General features: G+C 41.7%; 1 protein-coding gene across 1 annotated transcript in view; it reads right to left on the bottom strand.

Moving 5' to 3' along the window:
- Positions 1 to 26,574, bottom strand: part of ADAMTS17 (ADAM metallopeptidase with thrombospondin type 1 motif 17) — a 203,565-nt gene that overhangs the window by 153,479 nt on the left and 23,512 nt on the right. The window contains exons 4-7 of the mRNA XM_068958707.1: positions 23,524 to 23,696; positions 12,335 to 12,418; positions 11,614 to 11,771; positions 5,181 to 5,224 (exon numbers count right to left, since the gene is read on the bottom strand). Coding sequence (XP_068814808.1) covers positions 5,181 to 5,224; positions 11,614 to 11,771; positions 12,335 to 12,418; positions 23,524 to 23,696 — 459 coding nt within the window. The remainder of the gene's footprint in view (positions 1 to 5,180; positions 5,225 to 11,613; positions 11,772 to 12,334; positions 12,419 to 23,523; positions 23,697 to 26,574) is intronic.

Below are 26,574 nucleotides of genomic sequence, written 5' to 3'. Positions count from 1 at the left end.
GTACAGTCCAATTATTCAGGGTGTTGTACACAGAATATGAAAGGATCAAATCTGCATGGACACATACAGCAAACATCCCTTTTGCAAAATCTGGGTATATTCCCAAACTCTTAGCTACACCCTGGTTTCTCCTTAGGAATTTATTGTAGCAATCAAGGGAGGGAAATTGGATAATAGCACTGTAATCTGCATCTCTTTTGACAATGCTTTTCACCCACAGCTCTCTACGCACTTCTGATAGGAGGAAATGGCTGCGATAAGAACACCGTGGCACAGCAGAAGGACGTCATCTGCACAGCTGCCCAGCAGTGCAGTAGTAAAAGCAAAATCAGAGCACTGATTTTCCCAGTAACATATCAGCGTTTCAAAGACGCAAGAAAAAGGACACAAATTCTAGAAGGATTTGTGACCTTCAGGACCCTCTCAAGGAGATAAATCTTTGAGTCTGTCAATTAAAGTCAGCCAGGAGGTGGGAATGTTTTTACAAAATGTCGATTCACCTGTGGGAAAAGTCTGGAAAATAGTGTTTCTCGATCACTTCTGCTTCCTATACTCAGTTTTCTCCAAGGAGCTATTCCTTCAACTAAACCTGCCCATCTGCAGTATATACACTACATCCTGCTTTCTTTTCCCCGACATCAAGCCACAAAAAAGCACATGTGACTACAGCAGAGGTAAAGACATTTTTAACCAGGGCAATTTAAGGATATAAGACACATTCTCATTTTCCATTTCCCAATTCCACACTGCCCCCACTTTTATTATTAGCGGAATACAGGGAAGCTTCAGCTTGGATCTGGGGTAACATGTACACTGAGGAATCAAGGCCAAGCTTCGCCTTGAAATATGCAGGATCATTCCTAACTAACCGTAAAGCTGCTTATTTGGCACTAGCAGTGGAAATATTGAACGAAAGGGGCATTCTCAATCTGCTTATGTCACAGGAAGGTTGGATTCTGACAACGAGCAAGGCTCCAAGCTGCAGCCTGATATTAATAGCTAGACATTAAATTTGGCTCTCAATTTGGCTGGCTTAGAGGCAGCTCAATTGGAACAAAGATTTCTTTGCAGGAAACGGTAGACCTGTTTAAAGTCACATCACGAGAGATGAGTCCGAGAGCGGCAGCAGACTGCAAACTTTGACTGGTGTGTGCATCAAGTCTGTGTTGCATAAAGCAAACCTGTGCTCAAATTGCAGACGGTATTGGAGGTCCTAGAAACTAAGGCTGTTGAAACACGATTGTTGCAAACGTGTTGCATGCAGGCATATTGCTTTCTTTTTCCACCCCTCCTTTTTGAAGTCAATTGTTCCTAGGGGTAACTTGCACAACCAAGTGGGACAACAAGCATCAACAAACTATTTCTTAAACAAACGCTGTTCTGCTCCTCAATACAGCCAGTAGGGTATCACCCCAAAAAGACATACCTATATATTTTCACCATTTTTGAGCTTGTTTCAGCCATTATGTAACCTTCCACGCTACCTTGGCAGCTAGGCCAAGAAAATTTGAATGAAGTCCCCAAAGCAACTGGTTTCAGTGAGGGGCCCCTGCCAGAATACAAATACAAACCTCCTGCTGCTGTTTTCTCTCTGTGTCTGCATGGCAGGCAAAGATTCCAGACAGGTTTTTCAACACAGATCTTTTTTGAGCACAAATGAACACCTCTTATAAGCCATTTAAACTTCATAATCCCACTTCCAAGCAACAGCTGGGGCTCAGTATTCCACTGGGGAAAATTTTGCTTGCCTATTTCTCACAAGAAAAAAAAAAATCAAGGTACTGTCACTGAAAAAAAACTACTTACAGTGCTCTGAGTACATTTATTTTAGTAAGTATAGTCTAATGCATTATTTCTATTCTCTTAAACGTGACTAAGCAACATTAGATTCTAGACTTATATTGCAACACTTAAGGACATCACACTCCTTTATAGGAGGACTACTTAAGCCATACAATCTCCTGTAGCTTTGCACTCAAAATCCCCATTTCATAGAGGTAGACAGAAGCATTCAGAATTTAAGTGACTTGCCAAATGTCACACAATGAGTCAATGCCAGGGCTGGGAATAGAAATCAGGAGTCTAGAGTCCAGATTCTCCAGCTTATACAAAGCAGCAGCCTCAGCCTCCTAGTTTAGTACAGTCCCTGCTCACCAGGAAGATGCTTCTTCCTTTACAGGATGACAGTGTACCACGCAGCAATGGCCAACATCATTCATAAGAGGGTTCAAAAATACACATGCATCTGGTGAGATCATGCTTTTCCTATTTAAAAGGGAACTGTAAGGCAGGAAATGGAAGTAAGGTGCTGTTCTAGATAGAACTCTGAAAAGTACTGCAACCTCAATATCAAATGCAATGTCATTCTTTGGACTAGCTTCTTGCTTTCACAGGTAGCCCTCCTGAGTTGCAGGGAACTATCTGCGGGAGCCAGAGTGAGGAATGGGAACCTGGAAACAACAGAAACAGCTGAAGTGTCAATATAGTTCTTCAAAAGCGAGTAGACATCAGCCTATTTTGACCACTGCATTCATATTAAGCCCAGGTAAAATATAGCTACATTTCTACTTCTGCAATTCATACACACACACACACACACACACATATATATATATATGTATGTATATACACACACACACAAGGCACAGAGTAGCAGCCATTAAAAACTGACTATTTCTGTGTGGCTGATACCTCCTTTTCCTTGTTCTGACTAAGGAGAAAAATCAGAGAATCTTTAGCACAATTTCAATTTAATATTACCAATGCTAACCATCTTCTCAAAAGGGTGGCATGTCACAGAACATACTCCTTAATTTATTATTCCTCTGGTGTGACACATACAGAAATGATACAACAAGGCCAAATTCACTTCTGGTCTAACATCCCTGAGGTGAATGGATTACCTAAGCAGTGACTTTCACTAATAAAGAAAAAAATCATATAGTTGTATCAGGGATACCTTTGGCAGAGAAGGGGAACAAAGCTAATACAGAGAGAGAGGAAAAAAGTCCATCTTTGTGCTATATCTATACCCAGAAAGTAGAGACTACAATCTTCATATAAATCATAAATATTTGGCAGATTCGGGGCAATGAAAACATTGTCCTTCAGTATCTTATCTTATGCGTTTCGGACACACGTAAGGACTCAAACGTGAAATATGGTGACAATCCCTTAAATTCCAGCATTCTCCTATTTCCTACCGCACCATTGCATTACTCCTTAGCAAGCTGATGGCTAGAGGAACTGGTTATCTTCTTCAGCCACTAAGCAGGAACACTGTCTCAAGATAGCAACAGATGAGATATCTGAGTGTGGTGTACTCTGGGTGCTCCATTCAAATTGCAGGCCCTGTAACAGTTTTATGACTTTGAAGACAACTACCAAAATATGCTGTCAGTATAAGTAACACAGTGACAAGGATCTAAATTTGTAGATGATCTGAGACAACAGCAGTAACTCACCAATTAGGGTATAGAAAATACTGCTTGAAAGTTGATGCTATCAGAACACTTATATCAACAGTATTTAAGAAAAGTAAGATGGTATCATTCAATGGAGGACTTCATCCTTAAGTGTCAGAAAAGTGCCAGATAAGGACACTGTTTCTAGGCTCAGACCAGAGAAACAGTTCGTGGGGCACAAAAGATGTATAAATGAAGATGCTACACCTTTGTTGCCACATAGCAAAAAGGAGGAGGAAGGAAAAGCAGGACTGAAGAGAGAAAAGAAGTCAGGAACGTTCACCTTCTAAATGCCTTGGAAACACTACGCTGGAAAGAGTAACATATGAGTTTTTAATTCTTATTGCTCTTATCTTCCACTTCCTCCAATGGATTCACAGCGTGCAGCAAGTCGCAGCACAGGAAAGTACTTGGGTATTATGAGAATAGAAGTGATAATATTATTTCCTTAGTAATGCTGTCTATGGTAATATCATTCCCTGAATAGAGATCTTCAACAATACCATATTTAAGAAGGGAAAGACCTTTGACCTTAGTCAGCATTTGTTAAGTGATAGCACTTGTCTTCCATCAGCTTCTCTTTTCTTTATCGTAACCTTACCACAGCCATCTCCGGATACAGGTACACAGTATAAACACTTCCTCAGTGGAAGCATGTTTTCCACTGGACGCAGAACAGATGCGTTGTGAGGAATTCCCACTGGAAATCATGGACACAGGCTAGGCCTTGTTAACGTTTGAGAAGAAACGCATATATTTTTCAGTTCTGTGTTTCCTCTATTCATCTCTCATGGATTGCTCTCCACACCACTGAGAAGGAAGAATCTGTGTTCTGAGATCAAACTTCTATAGGCAGGCTGAGAGATGGTGCTGGAGAGTTTGCCATCGCTTTCCCTAAAACTCTCCCTCACCCACTGTTGTTTGTTAGCACAGCACAGTCTCTGAGCGACATTCTGAACACTGCAGTTTCAGACCAGCTGAAATTCAGGATTCACTTTCAGTTTACAGAGAATGTAGACAAAGAGGCAGCTTGGCTTTGAGGCAAGTCTGTAAGTAATCATACAATAATCGCAGAGAGGATGCCGAGTTTTGCCTCTAAATACTGCTGCTACTGTGGTGATTAAAAAAGAAAAGCCAGGAGAACAGATGTAGTGGAGGTTATGGCTACCTTGGTAAAATAAAGAAATAAAATATTTACTATCTGGGATGTAAAAGCACCATGTATCCTGGACTTGGATACAATTAAAGGGAGTGAGGAAGTAGGAGGTGGAAAAGAGGATTTCTCTAACTTGCCTCTCCTACAATGAGATACTCTTCTCTGGTGTCTGAATACCCTTTTGATCTGGGAGTGTTATGCAGGTTCTTACAATTGAAAATACATTCACTAGTTATCAGATTCTTATCTTAGGTGAGAGATCACTGAAAGGAACATTATACAGACATCCAAAAGACAGTTTCTTAATCTCCAATTATCTAATCTGACATCTGCGCCAAAGAAGTAGAAATATTTAAGATTACTTCCTTAAATCAGAGATGTCTAGTGCTCAGGAGTCAATATTTAATGGCTTATTTGTAGTTCACACCCTGCTCAGTCAATCTATATGTGCAAGACAGAGGCATTCAGAGTAGCAAAAGCAACATTAGAACAAACTAAGGAATGAAAGCTCCTCTCAGCATAGAGTTGGCTATCAAAATACTCTTACTTTTTTGACTTACCCACAGTGTCACAAGGCTCATCTTTGTGTACGCAGAAATCTGTCCTAGAAAGAAAAACAGAACAGAAGTGAAGTGTATCCTGTGCCCCCAGACTTCAGGCTAGGAAAAAGCAGCGATGCATGACTCATATTATGGGTGTCAAGGTTTTTAACTGCTGTGCAATTTACACGATGACAACACAGATAGCAACATTGACTGCTACTCAAGAGTACAAGCAATTATGCCAATCAGCTCCACATGCTACTGTCCAGTTTAATAGACTTAAGATTTAACATGCAAAGGAGTACTGCCACATCATGTAAAAGACTATCCCATTCCTACAATGTCAGACTTTGTCAGTAACCGGATTAAAACTGAACCACTCATTTTCACAAGAGAACTGTAATAAAATGAAGCAGACACCCTGTGATGCAATAACACCATCAAAAACGTGAGGAGGGGACATGTGGGGACACTGCCTGGTGACACTGAACTGAGTCCTGGGAAATAAGCTAGATCATGCATACCCACAAATTCTCAGTCCTTTAATTTTTTTCTTGTTCCACTGAAATTTCAGAAAAGTAGAGACAAGAAAGAAGCAGGACTAAACATATGGAAAGACATAGACAGGAAAAAAACAAATCAGATGTCAGGATTTGACAGGTAAAAAGCTAGGTGAACTGGATTCAGCTAAACATATCACAGCCAGATTTACCATTTTATGATTTGATTCCAGCAACAGACAGATTTAAGAGACTTCACTGGGACTCTGTTACCTCTCCACATTTCATCCAGTCTCCCCGGATCCTATTAATGCAGGAACAGATATTACATACAGCACTGGCACCTACACCTCAGCCAGGGCTCTATGAAGCTGTATGTTATACAGAAACAGAATAAAACCACAGCCTTAAAGCTCGCAGTCTAAGTAACATCACCCAAAGTGAGAAGATTTTGTAAACAAGTTTCCTCATGAGAGGATGAGAAGCATGGGAGGAAAAGTATTTTATACCTAAAATAATGGTTTGGGTACATTTCAAGAAGTGCTTAGACAGTCATCACCAAACTTTCAGCAGCTATCTTTACCAGACTTTCTTTGCAGTGCCACCCACACTCAAGAAGAGCTGGCGTAAAGTGTCACGTGCTAGAACAATTCATAAGTTCCTCCACTCAAGGGAAGCCAAGGAACCATAATCTCTATGATTATGGCTTTCCTCACCCTGAGGGGAGACTAGTGAGTGAATCATATTAGTACATTTGGAGTGTGCGGTTTGAAATGTTTAAGTCACAGGTGGGATTTTGAGTTTAAGAGTTTAGCAGGGGAAAGAATGGAGAGTTAAAAATATCTTTTTCCTGAAGAAAAACACAAAAGCAGGGTTTATGGGAAAAGGGGTTTAAGGCTCTGTTCTCAGGCTGATGAGCCCAATCCCTTCACACCACCAACCTCTTCTGAAAACCACAAGTCAAGGCGGCAAGGGCTTGGAAGGGAGAGGAACGACAGCTTTTACCAACTCTTGTTAAGCAGATATTGAAAACTAACCATACTTCAATGCAGAAAAGCTATGATAGCAATTATCAAAGTGTTAAAAAATTCAGATAGGAACAAAATAAAATCAGAAGTTGCGACCACACACTGGCCCTAGCTTTCACTTTCCACAGCAACCTTACTGCGTCTCGACACCTTGGCAATCCAGCCGTTCCAAAGACGACTAACAACAGTCTCCTGATGGAGCTGGCACAGGCATGCCTGCCTGAAACCCCAGAGCCAGCTTGACAGAGGTTTATTTAAGGACTTACTATGTTATATAAACTGGTAAATCAAACAGATGCTTTTCTTGTGACAACAGATAGCTGAACTATTAGTAGATGGCAGAAGGCCATCGCTAGAAAAGCATCTCTCCTCAGGGGCTCGCCAGCTCAGCAAATAAAGCACAGCAAATTTTGCTCCTTGCACTCCATGTTCTACACTGAAAGGTGTCTGGCAGTTTCAGACAGCTTCCGGGAGAAATTACCACCATGCCGTAAAACTGGGGGTCTCGTACATAAGCCAGTGCAACTCTCACTCTCCTACAGAGGTGGAACAATCTTTGTCTGTAAAGAGAATACTCTGATGCTGTCTGGTCAGGGAAGGACTTGAAACAGGACAGCCAGAAGAACTGAACATAGCTGTCCAATTCACTGCAGGTGGACCTGCAACTGTAAAGCCTCCCTAGCCCATCCTTTAAATTGCCGTAAACACAAATCCAAAAGATGTTGCCCTTCTATTCAAAGATCTTGTATCAAAATGCTAGGCTTTAAAACATCCTGACCTTTTGTAAAAGTTTTACCCCAAAATTCTGTGGCCAAAAAAAAAAAAAAAAAACCACACACAAAATCACATTCAAATCTTTACTCAGTGACTTTCAGTTCACAACTTAGAGTGGATTTCAAACTGATGGCTCTTTTACCAGAAATCATGAAATTAGTATGGTGGGTCTCTGCTTTTTTTTCCAAAGGCAAGCAGCCATCCCATCACAAAAGCTAATAATGAAACTCCTACCCCTTTCCTGGAAATCTTGGGGTGCGGCAGGGGGAACAACCAAAGACTGTAACGGCATCAAGAGAGATCTTCTATCTCACCTGTGGATGAGTCACGCCAATGAGGTAAGATGGCCCTGTTAGGGTACTGAAACTATTCTCCTTTAAAAAGATTTCAGTCACAGGGCTCTCTGGAGAGTGTTGCAGCTTCACTACATTTGTGTTTTTAAAGTAAGAGAGTTGACATAAATGATACTATAAGGATACTCCAAGGAAATAAAAAAAGATGTCTTAACATTAATGGCACGTGAAGAGATTCTTATCACAAAGACTACAGTTGTGTTAGCAGCATCTTTTAAAGACCTATGTTGGAATAAAACTCTTGTTCCAGGAGCTGCAGTACAAATCCAAGGCCCAATCTGACCTTATCACACTGAGTACTGGATAATGTACTGAAATCACAGGCTGTGGCAGTGAAGCAAGTTTCCTCTTCACTTTTAACTACTGGCTGAATCAAGCAGTACATGTGTGTTCTGATCTTTCAGGGACCTGTGAAATTCCCAGTCATTATCACTTGTCTTATTATGGAGAGTGTTTCCAATAGCAGAATTAAAAAATATTTCTGAAAAATGACAATAAGCTGGTTTCTTGTTCAATAAAAAGAGCCAGAAAAGAAGAACTCAGAACTCCTCCTAAAGTCACTCTTCCATCTGGCTCACACAAACTGGAAAAAAATACCTAACTGTGCTCAGCTAAATTCTGCAATTCAAGTCCTTCCTGTAAGAAAGGAGGACAGTAGTTGAACTGTACAACATAAATGAGAAGCATTCTGTTTAATGGCCACCTCTCAACATCCTTCAAATGATGTTTTTTAAGCAGCTTAGACCTCCAGGGTCATAAAGCTAAAGGGCAGAGAAACTGGTATAGCCAAAAACTTGGGACATCTGTATACACATTCAGAAGCACTATGTGTCCAGCTCCCTAAATGCATATGTAACTGTTTATTCGCCCATGTAAAGCAGAGGGCTGGAGAAAGGTGGAGAGGGGTGAACAGGCTGCAATTGGAATAAGTACGGCAGTATGACAGAAAAAAAAAAAAAAAAAAAACACAAGCCGTTGCTTAATGACAGCCTTGAATTCTGTTCATTTCAGTGTTGTGCCATTCTTTACTCTGCTGTCGCATCACTAATAGCCTACCAAGTGCCCCAAATGCCTATGACCAGGAGCTGGGGAGAACATCAGAATGTCTGAAGATTTCCTGAGGAATGCAAAAAACAGAAGATCAACAGAGAGAATGTGTTTTAAATGAGACATGCTTCTAAGAGTGCTAAGATACAGATTCTGCAGACAGAAGTTTTTCTGGTCAATTGCCCATTAAAATATAAAGGACATCATCTGTAGATGCCAGAGATCTGAATTTCTGCAAGTTCAGAAACAGAATTTGAACAAGGGAAATCTGATGATTATAGAGACCACAGCACTATAGCCAAACCCTCATGGCTAAAACAGACTTCTCCCACTGTCTCCTTTATTTACTGAACTAGGCAGCAGTATATCTTGTTTCACAGACACAGCGTACTTCTTACTTGCAACTCCGTTAAGTAGATACTATCAAAATCCTACAGGAGGGATATCTGCCACCTAGGAGGTCATTTACTATTGCATACAAATGAACATATGGGGAACATCAATTAGAGGTGAAGTTCCAAAAAGCAAGCGTGCCTTGGTGTTTCAAATGAACATGGTCAGATTAGAAGCAGAGGAATTTCTTGAGAGGTTGACCCCAAAGAATCTGCTTCTAGTCCTAAAGCAGGTACAGCTGGTAAAAATTCAGCTTGTGCTTTTTCTGGCTCAATTGCTTGCGCTGGACATGCTGTTGCTCCCCCGTCTTCTACCACTGATCCATCTGCAGAGTCTGGAGAGGACCCAGGGAAACACACACACACACTTCCAAAGCCAAGAGTAGGAATCTCACTTCCCTAACACAAGAATCAGGCCTTGGTGGGCCAGTAGTCTTCTAAGCAACATGTGTCCTTTATGTGGCAGGAGCAGGGATAGCTTAGGATGACTAGACAGCGCAAGAAGGAAGGAAAAAGATAAGTATGCACTGCTGGCCTATCATACAGGATAAATGTTGCTCTTCTATACAGTTGTGGTCCCTTGCCTCTACTTCCTCATCGAATCTGAGCCTTACTGAAGCTAACCTTACTAACCTTACTGAGGCTGTACTTCTCCAGCTATTCTGGCTGCAAAACCCTCCAAATCCACTGAATCCAGAGACCACCCCTACAATTATTCCTTAAGTGCATGAGTCCAACTCATTTCAATTTCTGCGATTCTGCATTCAATTTTACAAGCTGCAGAGAGAATGCACAGATCAAATGCTCTGATCATTCCCTCCACCCTGCGCTTAGAGCGCATCAGAAGAGATTCTGTATGCCTCGCTTGTCATGCAGGACAACTGGATGCCCAGATGAGTCCAACAAAAATGTTATTTATTTATTTAGGCCATGATCCAATAAAGCACATGCGTAACTATAACCAGGATGTGCAGCCCATTGACTTCAAAGGAACTATTCGCCCTGTCTAAAACGTTAAGTATCTACTTAAGTGCTTGGTTGGACTACACTGAATACAGAGGAGAGAGAAGGATGCGGGGGAACTGCACACATGTTTGTTAAGGTGCATTCTTATGAACTTCACTGGCCCCATGCCAAGCTCACTAGCTATGCAGTCCACTTTTACTGAACACTCAAAATCCCATGGATAGTTTGCAACGTGACTATTAACACAAGAGATGATTACAACCTGAATAGCAGATAATGCAAAAACATGCATTTCTACTTACATTGTTAGCAGGGAAAAAAAGATGAGAGAAGTGAATAATGCTGAATTGCAGCACAGATATTTCCCATCTCAAAGTGGGGAAGCAGGGTAGGAATTAGCATCTTTTCTAGTACATGCAGCACCCATCTTAAAAACACTCTGTTTTTGCGCTCACTTCAATCATTCAGTGAACAATCATGAATTCTAAAGTATGCAATAAATTTAAAAGACTATGGAATTGCTACTCAACATTTAGAGTGACCGTGAGGACAGGGGATTTGCATTGTATTCTGAGGCTGAGCTCAGGTACTGAAGTTAGAGTAAAAAAAAGATTACAGGTTAACACGGACAACATCCTTTTGGTTTATTTTATCTGGGCCGTGCCCTGATACTCTGTATTTGATACATCAGAAGGCAAGCCTGCAGGCTGCAAAGAATTTTGCTGAAATATTCACATGCAGATTATTTCACGTCTGAAATAAACACAGCACGTTTCAAACATACAAATTAAGAGCAAGTGCTCCAAGGTGTGATAGAGGGGAGGTGTTAAAGTGGTTATTTCCTAAGGCAAAGAGAGAGGAAAATAATTTATGATATCTGTCTTTCTTTCCTTAGGCTATAACTCTCTCACCACCTCTCCTCTCTGCTGCACACAGTGTCAGAGAGGTACCAACTGCCTCTCCTCTTAGACAGGTCAACTGATGCATATCTAATTACAGTCAGAACAGTTTTCTCAGCTTGTCTGCATCTTTGCCGTCTGTTGCTTCTGTCTTCTACAAAGAAGGGCTTGCGCGCCAAAAGCTGTTTTTTTTCTGTTAGCTGTTTTTGGACTAACCAAAAAAAGCATCACCTGTGCCTTGCCTGTGTCCTCAGATTGTCATAACTATGACAATGCTCCGATTCAAAAGCAGAGACACTCTTGCATAACGTTGTACATACACACAGAAACAAGACAAGTCACTTTCATCTGAGACTGCTAAACAGTATGTAGCAACAAATGTATCATCATCAGTGTATCTTTTTCTTGAACTGCTAGTGGATCAGATAACTCTATCGTTGACTATGGCCCGTTATTGGTCAAAGCGAGCGGATAAACCTGACCTCACTATACCTGGTTACAAAAACAGCAGCATCCACAGGAGGGGTGTCATCCCTCGCACCAGGAACCTGGTTGTTACCAAGGTATTTTGCTCCACCATATTCTTCATTTTGCCAGTGACAAAAGCTCTCCAGAGACCTCTCTCCATGATGCCCGATAGACAATTTTGCCTTTTGGAAAGAAAGGGATTCAAAAGAAGAAAGGTTGGTCACCGTATTTTTATAAAGCACTAGACCTCTGGTGAAAAATCAGAGGCTCAAAGATATAGATATGGGAGAACAAAAAGTGCAAAACCAGCTTCATCTGAGGGACTTTTGGATCTACACTGACCTGCCATTTGATCTACAGAACAAACTCCATCAGCTGGCAGCAGTCACAAGCATCAAATGCAGCACTACATTCAAAAGGCTCATGGGTCTGGAAGTTGTACTTTTTATACCAGAGCCGTATTACTTTTTAATCTGTCAAACAATTAATTCCTGAGGCTAGTCTGCAACTATAAACAGAAACGTACCAGGAAGGCTAAAAGGACGATAGTTCTTTTCTCTCCCATGGCCCCCATCTCTCCCACCTTTAACGCTGCCTGGTGCGGCACAGCAGGCACTAGTTACGTTTTCTAATCATAGGGCCAGATATCCTCCAGTTCTCACCCACGCAGTACAGGGATCCTGCTCTGCCTATGGAACTACAGCAGTAAAACTGTAACAGCAGTGTAAAACAAGTCAGGACTCACAGGACGGTTTCGAAGCAGGACTAACTTGGTCACTCGAATGCTGACTTTAATTCCAAGGCTTTGATGCTGAAACATGTTGTACACCTGTCAAAAACCAAAGCAAACATCCTCAGAACATCAGTAATAATGCCAAAACCTGGTGATAGTTCCAGGAACTCTCTGTAGCTAAGTGAGATATTTCCATCCTTCAAAAAACTTAGGCAAAACAAGAACACATGGGCTCTGTTACTACACTCAAGAAAAAGAATTTTTAAGAGCTACTGTGTTACCACTCTAACAATTCTTCATACTACAGGACAGCTAAGATACCTGCAAAAATACCATGCATTTGTTCCTACTGTCTAGCATTTGGCTTCCTCAACTGACCAATTTGCCACTCACTAATCCAAGCAAGATTCAGCGTTCAGGCACAGAAACATCCAAACACACACACCCAAAGCAAAACAAACAAACAAAAACCAAAAAACCACCAAGCTAGCTGCGGAAAAAAAAATATTTTTAGTTTGAATAATCAAAAGAAGTAGGGCTGCTGAACAAGGAAGGAGAAAAATTTTCCAAAGGAACTCTAAACATAAACCAGAGTCTCAGGAACATGGACATATGTTGTGAAGCATCCAACTAATATGGATCTTCAGCATTTAAACATCAGAGATATCTGAATGCAAGATGAAATAATGGTGTGTTTTAGACTCCAGGAAATAGAATGGAAAAGCAATTTCCCTCTGTTATTTTCATATCTTATATAAGAGAATAGTAATAAGGCAGCATATAATGACACAAGCCTCAGGAAATACAAAAATAGCACCGGAAACTACCTTACTACTTTCTCCAGATTTTGCATTCCAGCTCAGATACTTCACCTCATTTTTATAGGTTAGAACATAAGATTTTAATTGATGCCAGAATTTTATTCCACCCATTTCACCACATACAACTGCTTTGACTAGATCGTATGAAAAAAGGCGAGAGGGGTTGATAACAGAAAGGTTTAAAATAACCCGTAATAACTCTGCGATGAATACTGCATTTCCTACTCAGACAAAAAATCAAAACCACTGAAGAAAAGACTCTTGATTAATGGCAGCATGATTTGGCCCCAGATAAGCTATATTCATTACCCATGTCTCATTTGGCTAGAAATATCACAGAGGCTAGGAAAAAATACAACACTGCAGGCCAGCTCACTTCTCCTCCTACAACGAACTCAAGACATGAACATATTTCCACTATTATATTTTCAAACTTTGGTATTTTTCCTCTTTGTGCAAATACTCAAGAACGTGCTCAATTTAAGAATGTTCTTAAGCACTTCAGTGTTTGGGGTTGGATTTAAGCATGCACCAAAACGTTTCCTTTAATTCAGGCACAGATTGCAAGACAGACACTACTCAGTATTTGACCCACTGACCTTCAGTATAAGCACAGAAAATCATTTATCTTCCCTGCAGCTGGTATATAAACGCATACGAGTGCTGGTTCTATTTACTTAGCCCAGGAGTATGTTGGCTGAGTAGTTAAGGTCTCACTACAGACTTGGGGGGATAAACTTGACGCTTCAGGAAAGGCCTCTCACAGCTGACCTATCTGTAAATGGAGACCTGGACACTCAGCTGAGAGGGCTCACGGGGCACCATGCTGATCGAGTCAGTCTCTCACATACCACTTCAGGGACCAAGAAAAGTTTGCCAGGATCTTGTGATGGATCCCTTTGATTTGTCTAGCCTACCGCTAGCTCTGAGGACCCCATAAAGTTTCTACCCATTTATGAGTGTGCAGTATTTATGTCCTTATCATTATAAACTGAATGGATGATGGTTGTCTTTCTATTAGAGCAGAGAAGCTGCTTGCCTCCAGACTTAGCACACCAGAGACCCGAATGCCACTGACTTCAAAAAGCAGAATTTTCATTGGCAAAATTTACATGGAGAGAACCAGTTGCTGAGGAATTCTGCATTTGCTAAGATTTTGAAAGTTGTCAGCCCTCTTTCCTTTCCTCTTGTGCTCCCTCCACCCCGAGGATACCTTTGACTGTTATTGTATTTGCATCCATCAGTGATTTCAGAAGAGCAAGACCCTGCTGGCAGCAACAACAATTGGATATTAACCCCCCCCCCCAAAAAAAAAACACTAGGCATGCAAAAGGGGCTTTACTTTGCTTGTTTATCCAAGCTTTGTTTGCTTATTTTCTTAAATGGAGCCCAAAGGAGCCCCAGACGCAGGGCAGTTTGTATTGCCTAGTAGGAACGATAGCGATAGCGCATGTCCCTCTGCTAACAAAGCCTGGCTGGTGCAAGTGACTGCTCTACTTCAGTGCAGCTAAAGCATTCAAACACAATACCACCTAGATAAGAGACAGACCCTTTCTAATCAGATTTCTGCTCCAGCCAGCTCTACTTCCATCCCCCACTCTGAACGCACCAGAGTCTGCACCAGACTTTTCAGTCCATGTGCTCTGACTGGATTAAAAGGCAGACATTTCCTTCAATGCAGTCAAACTGGTTCTTATGCACTGTAATCAGTGCTTTAATGTGTGTACAGATAAACATACTGTAACTTGCCTGACACCACTGTGCTGGACTAACAGACTCTAACAGACTAACAGACAGGTTGCCCATTACCCTTGTAGCACAAATCCAGGTGTATTGGCAAGAAGTACTTTTGTTAATGGTCTAGGATAGAGAGCGTACTGAGTTTTGCAGATATAGCGGTGTAGGCAACAGAGGCAGTGCATATTCCGGCCATGTCTACCAATTTAACTACAAAATCATATTTTTAAGTAGAAGATTGATTACTAGCAAAAGGCTAGAAAATACAATAGCTAAAACACACATGTTGAGGTGAAAAAAAATTCTTAATGAAGTTTCAAGAATTTTTCTCAAAGACCCATGCACAGCTGCCAGAAGATCAGTAAGCAAAATATTTCCTACAACTCTGCACTATTTCTCAAGATTTAGGTGTAACTGTAAGCTCAAAGATATTAGCATTGTGATTTAAGATGGTGCAGAACCAGAACTATAGGACACTGTCAAAATTTCACATTTACCTCTGCCAATCTTCTTCTGTGAAACAAGCTGACGAACGGAGGTATCTCCAGCTTCGTATGCCTTCAATGATTGTTCTATTCCTTCTCCAGTCAGCATAAAAGCACTTTGTAAAGTCCTATATAGAAAGGTCTACATGGATTCAAGGGAAAACTGTTCACCTCTGCCCACAAATAAACCTGTCTTTCAAAATGGTCCAACATCTGCAGGCGAATTGACAAGAAAATTGACTTGAAAGTGTGCCTGCAAATTGGTCTGCACAAGCAAACATCATCATCTGAATAGCCCTTATCCATTAATCAAATTAGTACAGGATGGATACAAAAAGCTACCAGTTACACCTCCTTTTTGACCCGTATGATACAATAGCATCCAGCATTACAGTAACTATCATATACCAAGAGCAAAAAATGTAGACTTCCCAGGATAACAGTCCTCCAGGAGGGGAAAGGGGGCTCATAGCTTTCTCCACATCTTTACAATATTCTTCTACCAATGTCGAAACAATGTTTACCACCCTGCACTTGCTTTAGCTACAGCTGCCTATAAGCCTCTCTAACACTTTAAACTGCACCAAAGAGATGCCATGACTTTGGAGTATGAATTTTTTTTTTTTTTTAATCACTGTCTCACTGGACATGGGGCACACTACTATTAGCAACACAAATGCCTTGAACCAGGAACTCAGCTGTGCTTTCATCAATCAGCATCAAAAGTTATCAAAAGACATCCATATCTCAGCCAGGTAGCAGTAGTATGGCTGTGCTTACCTGAATAATCATCAAAATCATGGCATGTAAAAATCAGATGAGAATGCTGGGGCTCGGAAGAACATAACCTTGGCTATAATTTATGACATTATAATCACTATACATGCCAAATGAAGAGCAAGTACAGATGGATATCAGTTATAGATACTCTCATCGCTACACTGACAGGACCTTTCCAATTAACACAGAGCGCAAGACAGTTCTGCACAAGCGAGGAATCCTTCGAGGTACTGCTTTGCACATGCATTCAGTCCAGAAGTATAGTTACAAACTGGAGATGTGGAGTTTAAGATTAAGAGGCAACCAACTGCGTGTCAGTTGAACTTCTCCGACTAAAGATAATGCCCTAAATTACAAACTGTTCTCAGCGTGCACAGCCCTATCAACCCGTGGCCTATAGCGAAACATTCACCACTACATGCACTACATTGTTTGCCTCATCACCAAAATTTTCCTTAACGTTTACATGTTAGCACAGCATCTTACCCTGTGCTAAGAATTGTGGAAATAGCTATCCTTTTAAATGAAAACCCAAGCTGTCCCAAATCACAGTGTTTAAGGCTAGAAGGAATCTCAGTGAGAACAAGAACAGCCTCTAAACAACTCGACCAAGAAATAGGAGTTCAGCATTGGCGATTCATAGCCATTCAGGCAGCGCACAGCCAGTGTTAAACCAGTCTGTGCCCAAGGTAGGTCGTGCCCTGCTTGGAATTAGATCCCATCATGGCAGTGACCACCTTCTGCCCTTTTCACCCAGCCTACCAGGAAACCATCACCCACAGGCTTGGAATGTCATAGCTGTTTAGACATCACACCTAACTAGCTATCATCAGAACATGAGCAAACAGTATCAACTGAGATGGCTGAGATAATTGGTATAGGGGAGATGGAATGGGATTTCCTAGTGCAGATGTTCTCAAGTTTTCCTGCTGCACGGACGACACGCATTAATAGAGAGACTGACTCACAGACACCTCCCTTCCCACTTGCAATACTACGGACCACCCTCCCTCAAGCCTGCAATTGCATCACACCCTTGAGGCTGCTATGACCATTTTTAACAGGGGAAAAGAAAGAACATTTGGGGCATTTTAGGACCTTTCAATAAAACTAGGCAGCTGGGAACTAGAAGAGCCAGCTGCATGAAACCAACTAATGCTTTGCTGAGCTCTGCCATGGAACAAAATGCCAAGGTCACTGTTTTAGGCTATCACCACAGTTTTGAGAGCAGCTTGGCTAGAAGAGCAAGGGAGGTTCTTAGTCATTGGGCTGAAGGAAAGGGATGTGACAAACTGTAAATATGGCTCAAGTGTAGTCATGAGCTCTAGTGACCCTTCTTAAGGTGAACTTCTGTGCTCTCTTGACTTCTGTCCTGCGAGCAGTCATCAAAAGCACAGAGAGGGGCATGGTAGAGTCAAACGAAACAGGTAGCAAAATGGAAGGGAGGCTGCAGAAGAGCAAGAAGAAACAATAAAGCCAGTTTCTGACATCTCCCTCCTTCATATGCATTCCCCTGGCAGAGCCTTACTGCAGAGAATGCTCCAGAGAAGAGAAAAGCTTCAAGCTTGGACCATTTTTCTCTTCCCTCCCCTGTTCGCATTCATCCTGCCCTTTTTTCTCCTTATACCTTTGACATGGAAGTGACCAAGTAAATGCAGTTTTAGAATGAGCTGTCAAGGCCTGCCCCAGCACGCATAAAGCGTAGCCTAGACATAAGGAATTGGGCTAAGAGAGGAACTAAACGGCATCAGTTTAATTTTTGTAATTCCCAAGAGCTTCCTCTGCAGGTGGAGAGTGGGAGGGAAACGCTGTGTGTTTCAGAGTTCAAAACATCAACCTTGAGGCTGAACTTTTTTCTTTTTTTAAGCCCGGCACTCAAAGGAGAGCCTCCACAGAGTCTTGGCTGCTGGATGGCGTTCGGACAGTAGAAGTATCAGTCAGGTTACTGAGGTTGTCTTCTATTTGTTTTGAAAAGTACTGTAGGATCTCTAACACTCACGTGAAGCCAAGCTTTCAAATTACGCCCAAAAACCTTACAGAAAATAGCACATCCATGACTCTTTATAATTGACATAAATCTTTCTCATGAGACTGCTCAAGAGAAAAGACAAACCTGCAGACAGTGATCAGTTTTACACCCTTTTCCCTCACATCTCTGTTCCCATCACGAAAGCTCCAAATTAGGGTAAGGGAAATGCTCATCAATGGCAGCTTCTAAACCTTTATGTGCCAGCTCCCAAAAGCAGAGATGTAAATCTATCAATACAGGCCTGCATATGTGATAAAATTGATTTTATCTGCTTTTTCAAGACAGAAAAAGCTCTCAAAGGGGAAAATCCAGAATGAAAAGTGAGCCTCAGAGCATAAAAGAAGGCTTCAGAGAATAAGCCAGTATTATTCCAAAAGAATTACATAAAAAAATTTTCCCACTTAATGACACTTGAGAGATCGCTAACTTCAAGTTACTGCTTGCTGCTGCAAAGAGCCTTCTCGCTAATCGCATGGCTTAGCAACAGCTGCAGCAGAACTAACATACACTGCAATAACTTATCCCTGCCTGCTGTACTCTCCTTCTGAGAAAAAGGCAAGCTCAAAACCAAGCTACAAGTGACATTCATTTCAAAACCCCCAAATGCACTAAGATTAAAAAGAAAAAAGAAAATCTTTACGTTTTCAAACCCATAGACTCCTGGTAGAAAGCAGCTTTTAAATTACCATGTTGTGGTCCTGGAAATTCTGACATCTCTGTCCCTAAATGCTCAGGGGACCAATCCGAGCGGGACTTGGTTTGCAAAGTAAGCGCTGCACAATTGCACAGAGCCAACGTTTGCAATTTGCCATTTCGGCAGTAGTTGAAGCCAGTTCTTCCTCATTGCTAAAAAGAGCAGCATGACCACTGACGGCTTTTGGCAGAATCCTCTGAAGAGTCTAATATCTTAATTATCATATGCTTCAGAATCATTTGAATCACCGAGCTTCCTCCAAGAAGCACAAGCCACGAAGGAAGACCAGCCACAGTAGAGGTCACTACAGTTTCCCTGTAGAGAATCCCCGTTTTGTCTTACTGGTCATTTCTCTTGGATGAAAATGAAACAAGAGGAAAAAAAGCATAAAACTCCTGAGAAAGCTGTGCACGCTTCAGCCTTAGGAACCCACTCATGAACTGAGCACAAAATTGCAGCTATGGTGAGCAGACTCAAAAACACAGGGGAAATTAAAAGAGAAAAGCAATGCACTGGTCTCCTAGTTGCAGGCAGGAAAGTCTGAAGTTCGGCTTGGAGGAAGCTATAAAGTGTCTTAAGAGTAACAAAGGACTTGAATATTTGGATAGATGTTCCATTTGTTTTAATAGTTCATTAAATGGAAGAGCTTGTAACCCTAACATGACATTCAGAAATAAAATGTAACCTTAATATAGATCTATTTGCTCTTCATGGGGATGATCATAACTGCAGAATATCATTAAAAATACAGCACTTGCTAGATGAAGCAGTGCCTAGTACTTCCGGGTTGCAAAAGGGGTTTGCTTTGCATCTTTGTTGTTATTCCAGAGGAGGCTTTTTTCCTTCTTCTAAGATTTCTCATTTATCAAGGGAGCAATAAAACAGTATTTTGTAATGCTGACTTTTTTTTCCCTTCAGAAATTCTTGTAACATAAATAGATATTAAATACTTTAAGGCAGATCACTTTATTTAAAATATCTATAAATGTAAAATGCATTAATAAGACCTCTTAATGCTTGTTTTGTGGTTTGACAGTAAACGTAATGGCTTACAGTGAGGAGTTAAGTTAATAAACCCCTGACCAGTAAGGTTCTATTTGCTTAAATGCAAGCACCCGTGCCAAAATTAACATTCTGGTTTCTTTTAGAGGCAGCCCGCCATCCTGCAGCGTAGCTGAATAAGCACAGCCCAATATGGGGTAAATCCTGTCCCCAAACAGTCACAGAAGGCCAGAAGTCCTTTTGAGGCAAGCAGGAAACAAAGATCCTGAGTGAAGGCCAGGAAGCCTTCACTTGCATGGATACAAAGAGCATAACTGATTCTGCACCAGAGAAAGATGTCACCGATGTCTCCCTACGGAGTTAGGGTCATGCTACTCCTGTTACCACCGCTTTACAGATGAGCAACTAAAGTAAGAAGATTCACCATGGCTGGTTCAGAAACTACCAAAAGCCTGTAGCAGAGTGAAGAATTCAATTCAGGCCTACCTAAATCACATAACCATCCTATTTCTCTTCCTGAAATGTATTTTCCAAATCATTCTTCAGCCTCCCTTGCTGGGGTGAAGATCTGCTTTCATTATGGCAAACTGAATGCTAAAATTCCTTTCGATTTCACCTTGTTTTACAACCTCAGAGAAAGGCTGTATTTATGCAATGATACCACCTATGCGTTTGCCTATCATTATTTCTCAGTATCTTCCGAGCTGGCTGGCCATTCATAACCAATTTCGTCAAAGAGGCAGAGGCCCAAAAGATATCACGTTCCTATTAATGTGGCAACGTAGGTGGCCAGATAAAGGAGAGAGCCTCTGCCAGTGCCCTTCTGAAGGCTGAAACGTAAATTCAAATCTTAGCAGACGTCAGAAAAAGCTACATGAGTGAGCTCTAGGAGCAATGACTTAACAGTGGGAAGCATTTCAGCTGGACTTTACACCTTATGAGATGTCAGATAAATGTGTGCCTCAGCCAAGACTCTTCTCCCATGTATATTCTCCAGTGTCTAATAAAGAGATGAGCTCACACTGCAGCATCAGAATCTAGCTTAAAAACCCATCAGCCAAATCCATTGGAAACTAAGCTTCACTATTTGTTTAGCAAATGGGTTTAGGTGACCCAACCCATCTATCTGCACCTCCCCAAACACATACACTCACACCTGGCATACTGATCTTTCCCAGACATTCTGTGGTACTCCTCAGCCTGGAGGGACAACAGTGCCATGGCCATCTTTTGTTTAGGACTTGGCCTATCAGTGCACTCAACCCTACTATCTTTTCAGGCTGATAAAGCTACACAACACAGAGACGCACTAATGGCAGCACTAAAAGAATTGACCCTTCCATGCTAGGATCACCAAGACAGATCAGACATGTTTTAATAGCTCATGCAGCCATAATGCCTTGTGCTAGCCACAGTAAAACTGCCAGGCAGCAACTGCAGAGTCGTATTATCCCACATAAGAAACAGGGCAGAGCAGATTTTAGCAGGACCCTTGAGTTGTCAGCGCAAACAAAAAGCATCACCACCCCTCAAGAGGTCCCAGGCACTTGACATACGGAAGACACTCTGCTCTGAAACATCCAGTACATCCGAATGCGCAGTTGTGTTGGATCAAAACGTGACCTGAGAAGCAGCTCTGTTCAGAACAACTTATGTTTTGTTTGCTCACTGCAAAGCTGGCGTGTGGATTTGAAGGTGGGAGACTATAGTCTTGAGAAGAGTAAGGCTTCTGCGCCCCCAGCAAATACATCCTTAAAGGCAAAAAATTCAGTAGAGCCTGAAGTGATGGTCAGAAGATTTTCTGAAAGAAGACATTCCCTATGAACCAATCCAAATAACTACGGAGAGACAAGGAAGCCCTGTTAAGTGACTATTCACATAGCATACTAGAGGACAAAATAAAAGGTGGAGGAAGGGACAGACAGATAAGCAGCTTGTTAAAAGAAAAAAAAAAACAGTTAAACTAACTGGCTGCTTAATCAGTGAAACATTTCACTCTAAGAGTGCTGCCTCACAACAGCACTTGTTAAAGCAACACAAGATCTCTTCAAAAGCTCTGTTGCACGGAACAACCATCACTGAGCTCTTCATTGGAAAGAATGACCAGTCAATTGCCATTAAAAATTGTTTTTTTTCCAGGCCAATTTGCTGCTCACAAATGGCAACAGATCAATCGTCAGGAAAAGGAACTGTTCCTGGATGTTACAATAGCACAGGCACAGGAATACAAGCTTTCTCCAAGACTTCCTTGTGCAAGTGCCTCTGGAAGGACTCCTGCAGTCTCTGAGCAGATTTTTCAGTGTCCGCAACCTAGCCATTATCTTTTTGTTGCTGCTGCCAAAAAGTGAGTGAGTGAGCATCCACTGTGAGAGGCTTTGTGGCCCCTTATCAACTGAAACTGAATGCTTAAACTATTAGAATAGCTGACACTCATACTTCACATGAGCTTGCCGTTTCAAAAGACTCCCCCCACTCCTGTCAGATTCCCTGCAAAATTTCTAGGATGCTTCTAAGGTCCAATTCCATCAACTAGTCAGAGGTATTAGCACTGCTGCTTCATGTAGCACGCAAGGTCCTGAGGGGAAGAGAATGAGATCAGCTGAAATTTGTACGGACCAGCCGTTTGGTGATGAATTTGCAGTGTTTTCTACAGCAAGAGAGGCAGCTATTTTCATTAGGTAAAAATTAGAGACAAAAACATGTCTGTAACTGACTAAACGCCAGATTTTCTGCTACCTTCAACAATAATTTCACTTCCCCTACGACAATGGCCCACAGGGAGAAATCTTACCAAAAACTATGATCTAAGCTACTCTCGGGAAACAAACGTCCCATTAAAATCTTCAACAACCCAAGAAACGTCACATCAGATGAGACCATCTATCCACTTCAGGATCTTCTTTACCACAGTAAACAGTAGCGCTACAGAAAACAAGGTAGAAAAAGCCACTCCTGAACAATCATGGAATATTTTCTAACTGGAAAACTGTAATTTTAGTTTCAACAAAGTTATTTATTGCAATGTCCTTCAGCAAACACAGGGAATCACACAGCTGGGGGAGAAGAGGCAGGTGGCACAAGAAAATCAAAACCTTTCCTCAAACCTCAAGGGTTTCAAAATTTTCCAAGCCATGAACGGAAGCTGCCTTTCAGGAAAGCCTCTGAAAGGCACCTGCCTTGCTGATCTGAGAACATTTTAAATTCAATAGGAGATCTTTTATTCCACCTAACAGACAAAACTGAAAGCAATTAGAGGAGCAACTTACACTTCACTTGACACATGGAGAGAACACCTGCACTACCTGCTCTGGAAGCAGAGTTGTCCTGTACCAGAAACAGAGACACTGGGCTTGACTGAAGTAAGTTGCACTGTCCTGAAAGAGAGTGCCTGAACCTGAGGCAAGATCACCAGATTTTCACATAGCCAGAGAGTTTTAGCTCTGCATTCCCAAATTCACACTGTACCTTTGTGTTTCAGATCAGACCTAAATATGGAAGAGAGTTTTCTGACCTAGTTTACATGTATTTATAAGCTCAGCAAAGCCAAATCAAAAGCTGTTATCCCATTCAGCTGTCAAGGAAGACATTTTTAACCTACTCCGCATTTGATCTCTTTGCTCTTGCTCCTTCGTTTGAGTAAGGTGCATACTTACCATATTCATAACTGTGAGGATGAATCTTTGGGCAGCCTCTGCACCATGGTACTGGACCATATCAGCATCTGCCACCACCAGAGTTTCTACTGTGTACTCATTGGTAAGTCGAATGGCGTTCCTTCTCTCTCTCCAGTCACTAGTTGATTTCATCTTCTTTTGTCTCTTCTTTTCTAAAAGGCAAACTACTTATTAAAGTATATTCTAGTTGTAACTGGCAGAATATAGTAAAACACTTATGCCCAAACACTGTTGTGCCAGATTGCACTGACTATGAATCAGAACGCCCTTTGCCCATTAAAAGAAGCCACTGAGAGGTTCCATTGCAAGTAAACCCATACCTCTGTGTGTGGATTTGTACAAGATCACCAGATTATATGAAAGAGGAGGGAAAAACAGAAGAAAGTCCGAACAGTAAAAGAATTGGCTGCAATTTGAACCAAGGCGGCATGCTCTTGCAAAAAAAAAATGCAGAAACTGTAAATACTGCTTGTGAGAGAAGTATCATTCCACTACAAAAGAACAAGGGATAATTATGGAAAAATCTGCTGAAAAAAACTTCAGGGTAGGAGCAGACTGTGCTGTGGAATGCAACGTGCATCCTAGCTAAGGAAGCTGTAAGATATTCCTGTAGTCAGTATTTCAATCAGTTGCATTTTAATTTGCTACCAGTGCTACTACAGCAAATTAACAGAACACAAGATTGAGTCTCAATCATTACATTTTTTCAATGAAGCCAGATAGTTTTGGAACATGAGTTACTGACCAACTGCAGAAGTCCCTGGGATGAAACCCAGAAGTGCAGAAGGTCAGGCTCGCTAAGACCTTCTCAGGCTTTCTTTGCTCATTTATTGCTATTGGCATGAGCACCAGCAGCTGCAGTCACTGGCCACCTACATACAGAGAGCCCATGTGCCTCTTGTTGTGATCTGTGTACCAAAAGCAGGGGACCCCTTAGACTAGCCGCTCCTTAACAATCATTAGTTGTAAGAACCTCTGAAAAAGGAGCCATTCTAAGGACTGCAAAAAGCAGTAGTGGTCAGCTACTGCCAACAGAAAAATTAAAGCATGGAAGTTAGCCATTAAAGCTCCCCCCATCCAAACTAAGGGACTAATACATTAGTAAGTTGTCCTCTTCTAAACTGAGAGGCAAAACGTGTTTCACAGCTCAAAGGCAGATGTGCAAAGCAGCTGAGGCATGAACAAAGGAGAAATTAAGTAAAGACCTGAAGCTGAATCTACTCAATTCATTGCAGCCATGAAAAATATATTCATGTTTTCAGATGTAAAATGAAAGAAAAGCAAATTAAGTAGTTAAATTTATTTTACAGGAAGATACCAAACCCCAATATTCACTGAAATTATATCTATTTACTGCTTAGGCTGCAATACACTAAAATACCAAGACTAGTATTAATGTCGAGTTCTTCCAATGAAGGAAAGAGTGGAATACATAGCAGGCCCTGAAACAGCGGCAAGACAACATTCAACGCAAAAGTGACATAGGACAGACCATAAGTCACACTGCACATACTGCTTTCCCAAAGCAGACAGACTCTACTTAATTTTCTGCAGATTTTATTTCAGACCTCGTCTTAACAAAGCACTATCCTGCAGTGGGCAGATCTCAGGAAACTTTTGTTCAGTGATCCTGTTTTCCCACAGGCTGTTTACCAGCTCCCTTACATAGTTCTGTTTGAACTTCTTTTCCTTCCCAGGCTGGTAAACGTGCTAGCATCCAGCTTATCAGTTTCCCCTGAGTGACTTTCTTTTTTTCAAGGTGTCAGACTCCAGCAGTTGTGAGCCTCCATAAACCCACCTGAAACAAGCTCCCTGCCTTCTGTTCATTCATACATTTTCTGTCTTGTCAATATGCACATTTGCACATGTCCATCCCATCCTTGTTCACAGTTGTCTAGCAATCATTCCAGCATAGCTCTGCACGTGCTTTTGTGCCCAAGGCATCAACTGTCAGCACTTGGTACATATTTTCAAAGTGAGAGAACAACCATGAAATTTGATTTGAATCTTTTTAAGATGAGTTTGGAAATATCCCCCCCAGGTCTAACAAGACAGACAAGTGCCCCTAGACAAGCAAAAAGGGTTAATTACATCTCGGGGTGCTCATAAATCACGAGATCTACATGCCAGCAGCAAAACTGAAAATTACCAAGTTTCAAGGTTTGTTATCGCATTGACTGCAGGGCAGCTCCAGAAAAGGGTGCAATCATTAACAATCATGACATGATCCCCCCTGCCTCAGAGCAGCGGATCTGTACATTTCTAAGTGCTTGAGAAATGCAATAAAAGAAAATGAAGCAACTATACCAGAAAGAAGGGAAGATGAGTGCACCTTTGATTTGCCAACTATGAAATGGAGATGGCTTCGAACTACTGTAAATAAGCTCTCATTTGTTTGTTCCTTCCATTCATCCATTCATCCCCCTGGAGAGCCGCTCTTTAGTCCTGGTTATCATTTCAATATCAGGGGAGAGGAAGGATGCGAGGGCAGATTATTCCAGTAAGAACCCTAACCTTCTGGGTCTTGCTGCCGACAATCAGAACCTTCCTGGAAGTGACAGCACTGTCCCATCAAGTTACTGTTTTGATAATTCCCTGATAAATTCAAAGCATTTAGGTGGCATAAATTTCCTACCAGAAGTTACACTGCACCTGTACAGAAGTTACTCTTATTGGTGGCTAGGCCTGGAGGACTCAAAGAATCCTCCAGGCATCGAATGAGCTGTGAAAAACGCTGAAGTGGAAGAAGATAAATTCAGAGCACTCAAGGTTTTCACTTCACAGTCTCCTTGGTGGAAATGAAGTCACTTGTGCCAGCAGAGGAGCCCACTACACCAAGTGGTTAGATTGCAACTCGGGCACACAGAGCCAGGCTGGAGAAGGGGTCATGCTATGGTCACTTGCTATGCTGCTGCCTGGTATGGCCCCCCTTCCAGGGGCAGATGAAGGAATTGGCCAGGCATTGCCAATCCCCACTCAGCACCTCCTTGCAGCTGTACAAAACTCTGGAAGGTGTGATTTCTGGACAGC

The sequence above is a fragment of the Struthio camelus genome, chromosome 12, assembly GCF_040807025.1.
Source record: "Struthio camelus isolate bStrCam1 chromosome 12, bStrCam1.hap1, whole genome shotgun sequence".
NCBI lineage: Eukaryota > Metazoa > Chordata > Aves > Struthioniformes > Struthionidae > Struthio > Struthio camelus.
Note: the sequence above shows the minus strand (reverse complement) of the source record. Positions and strands in the feature narration are given on the sequence as shown.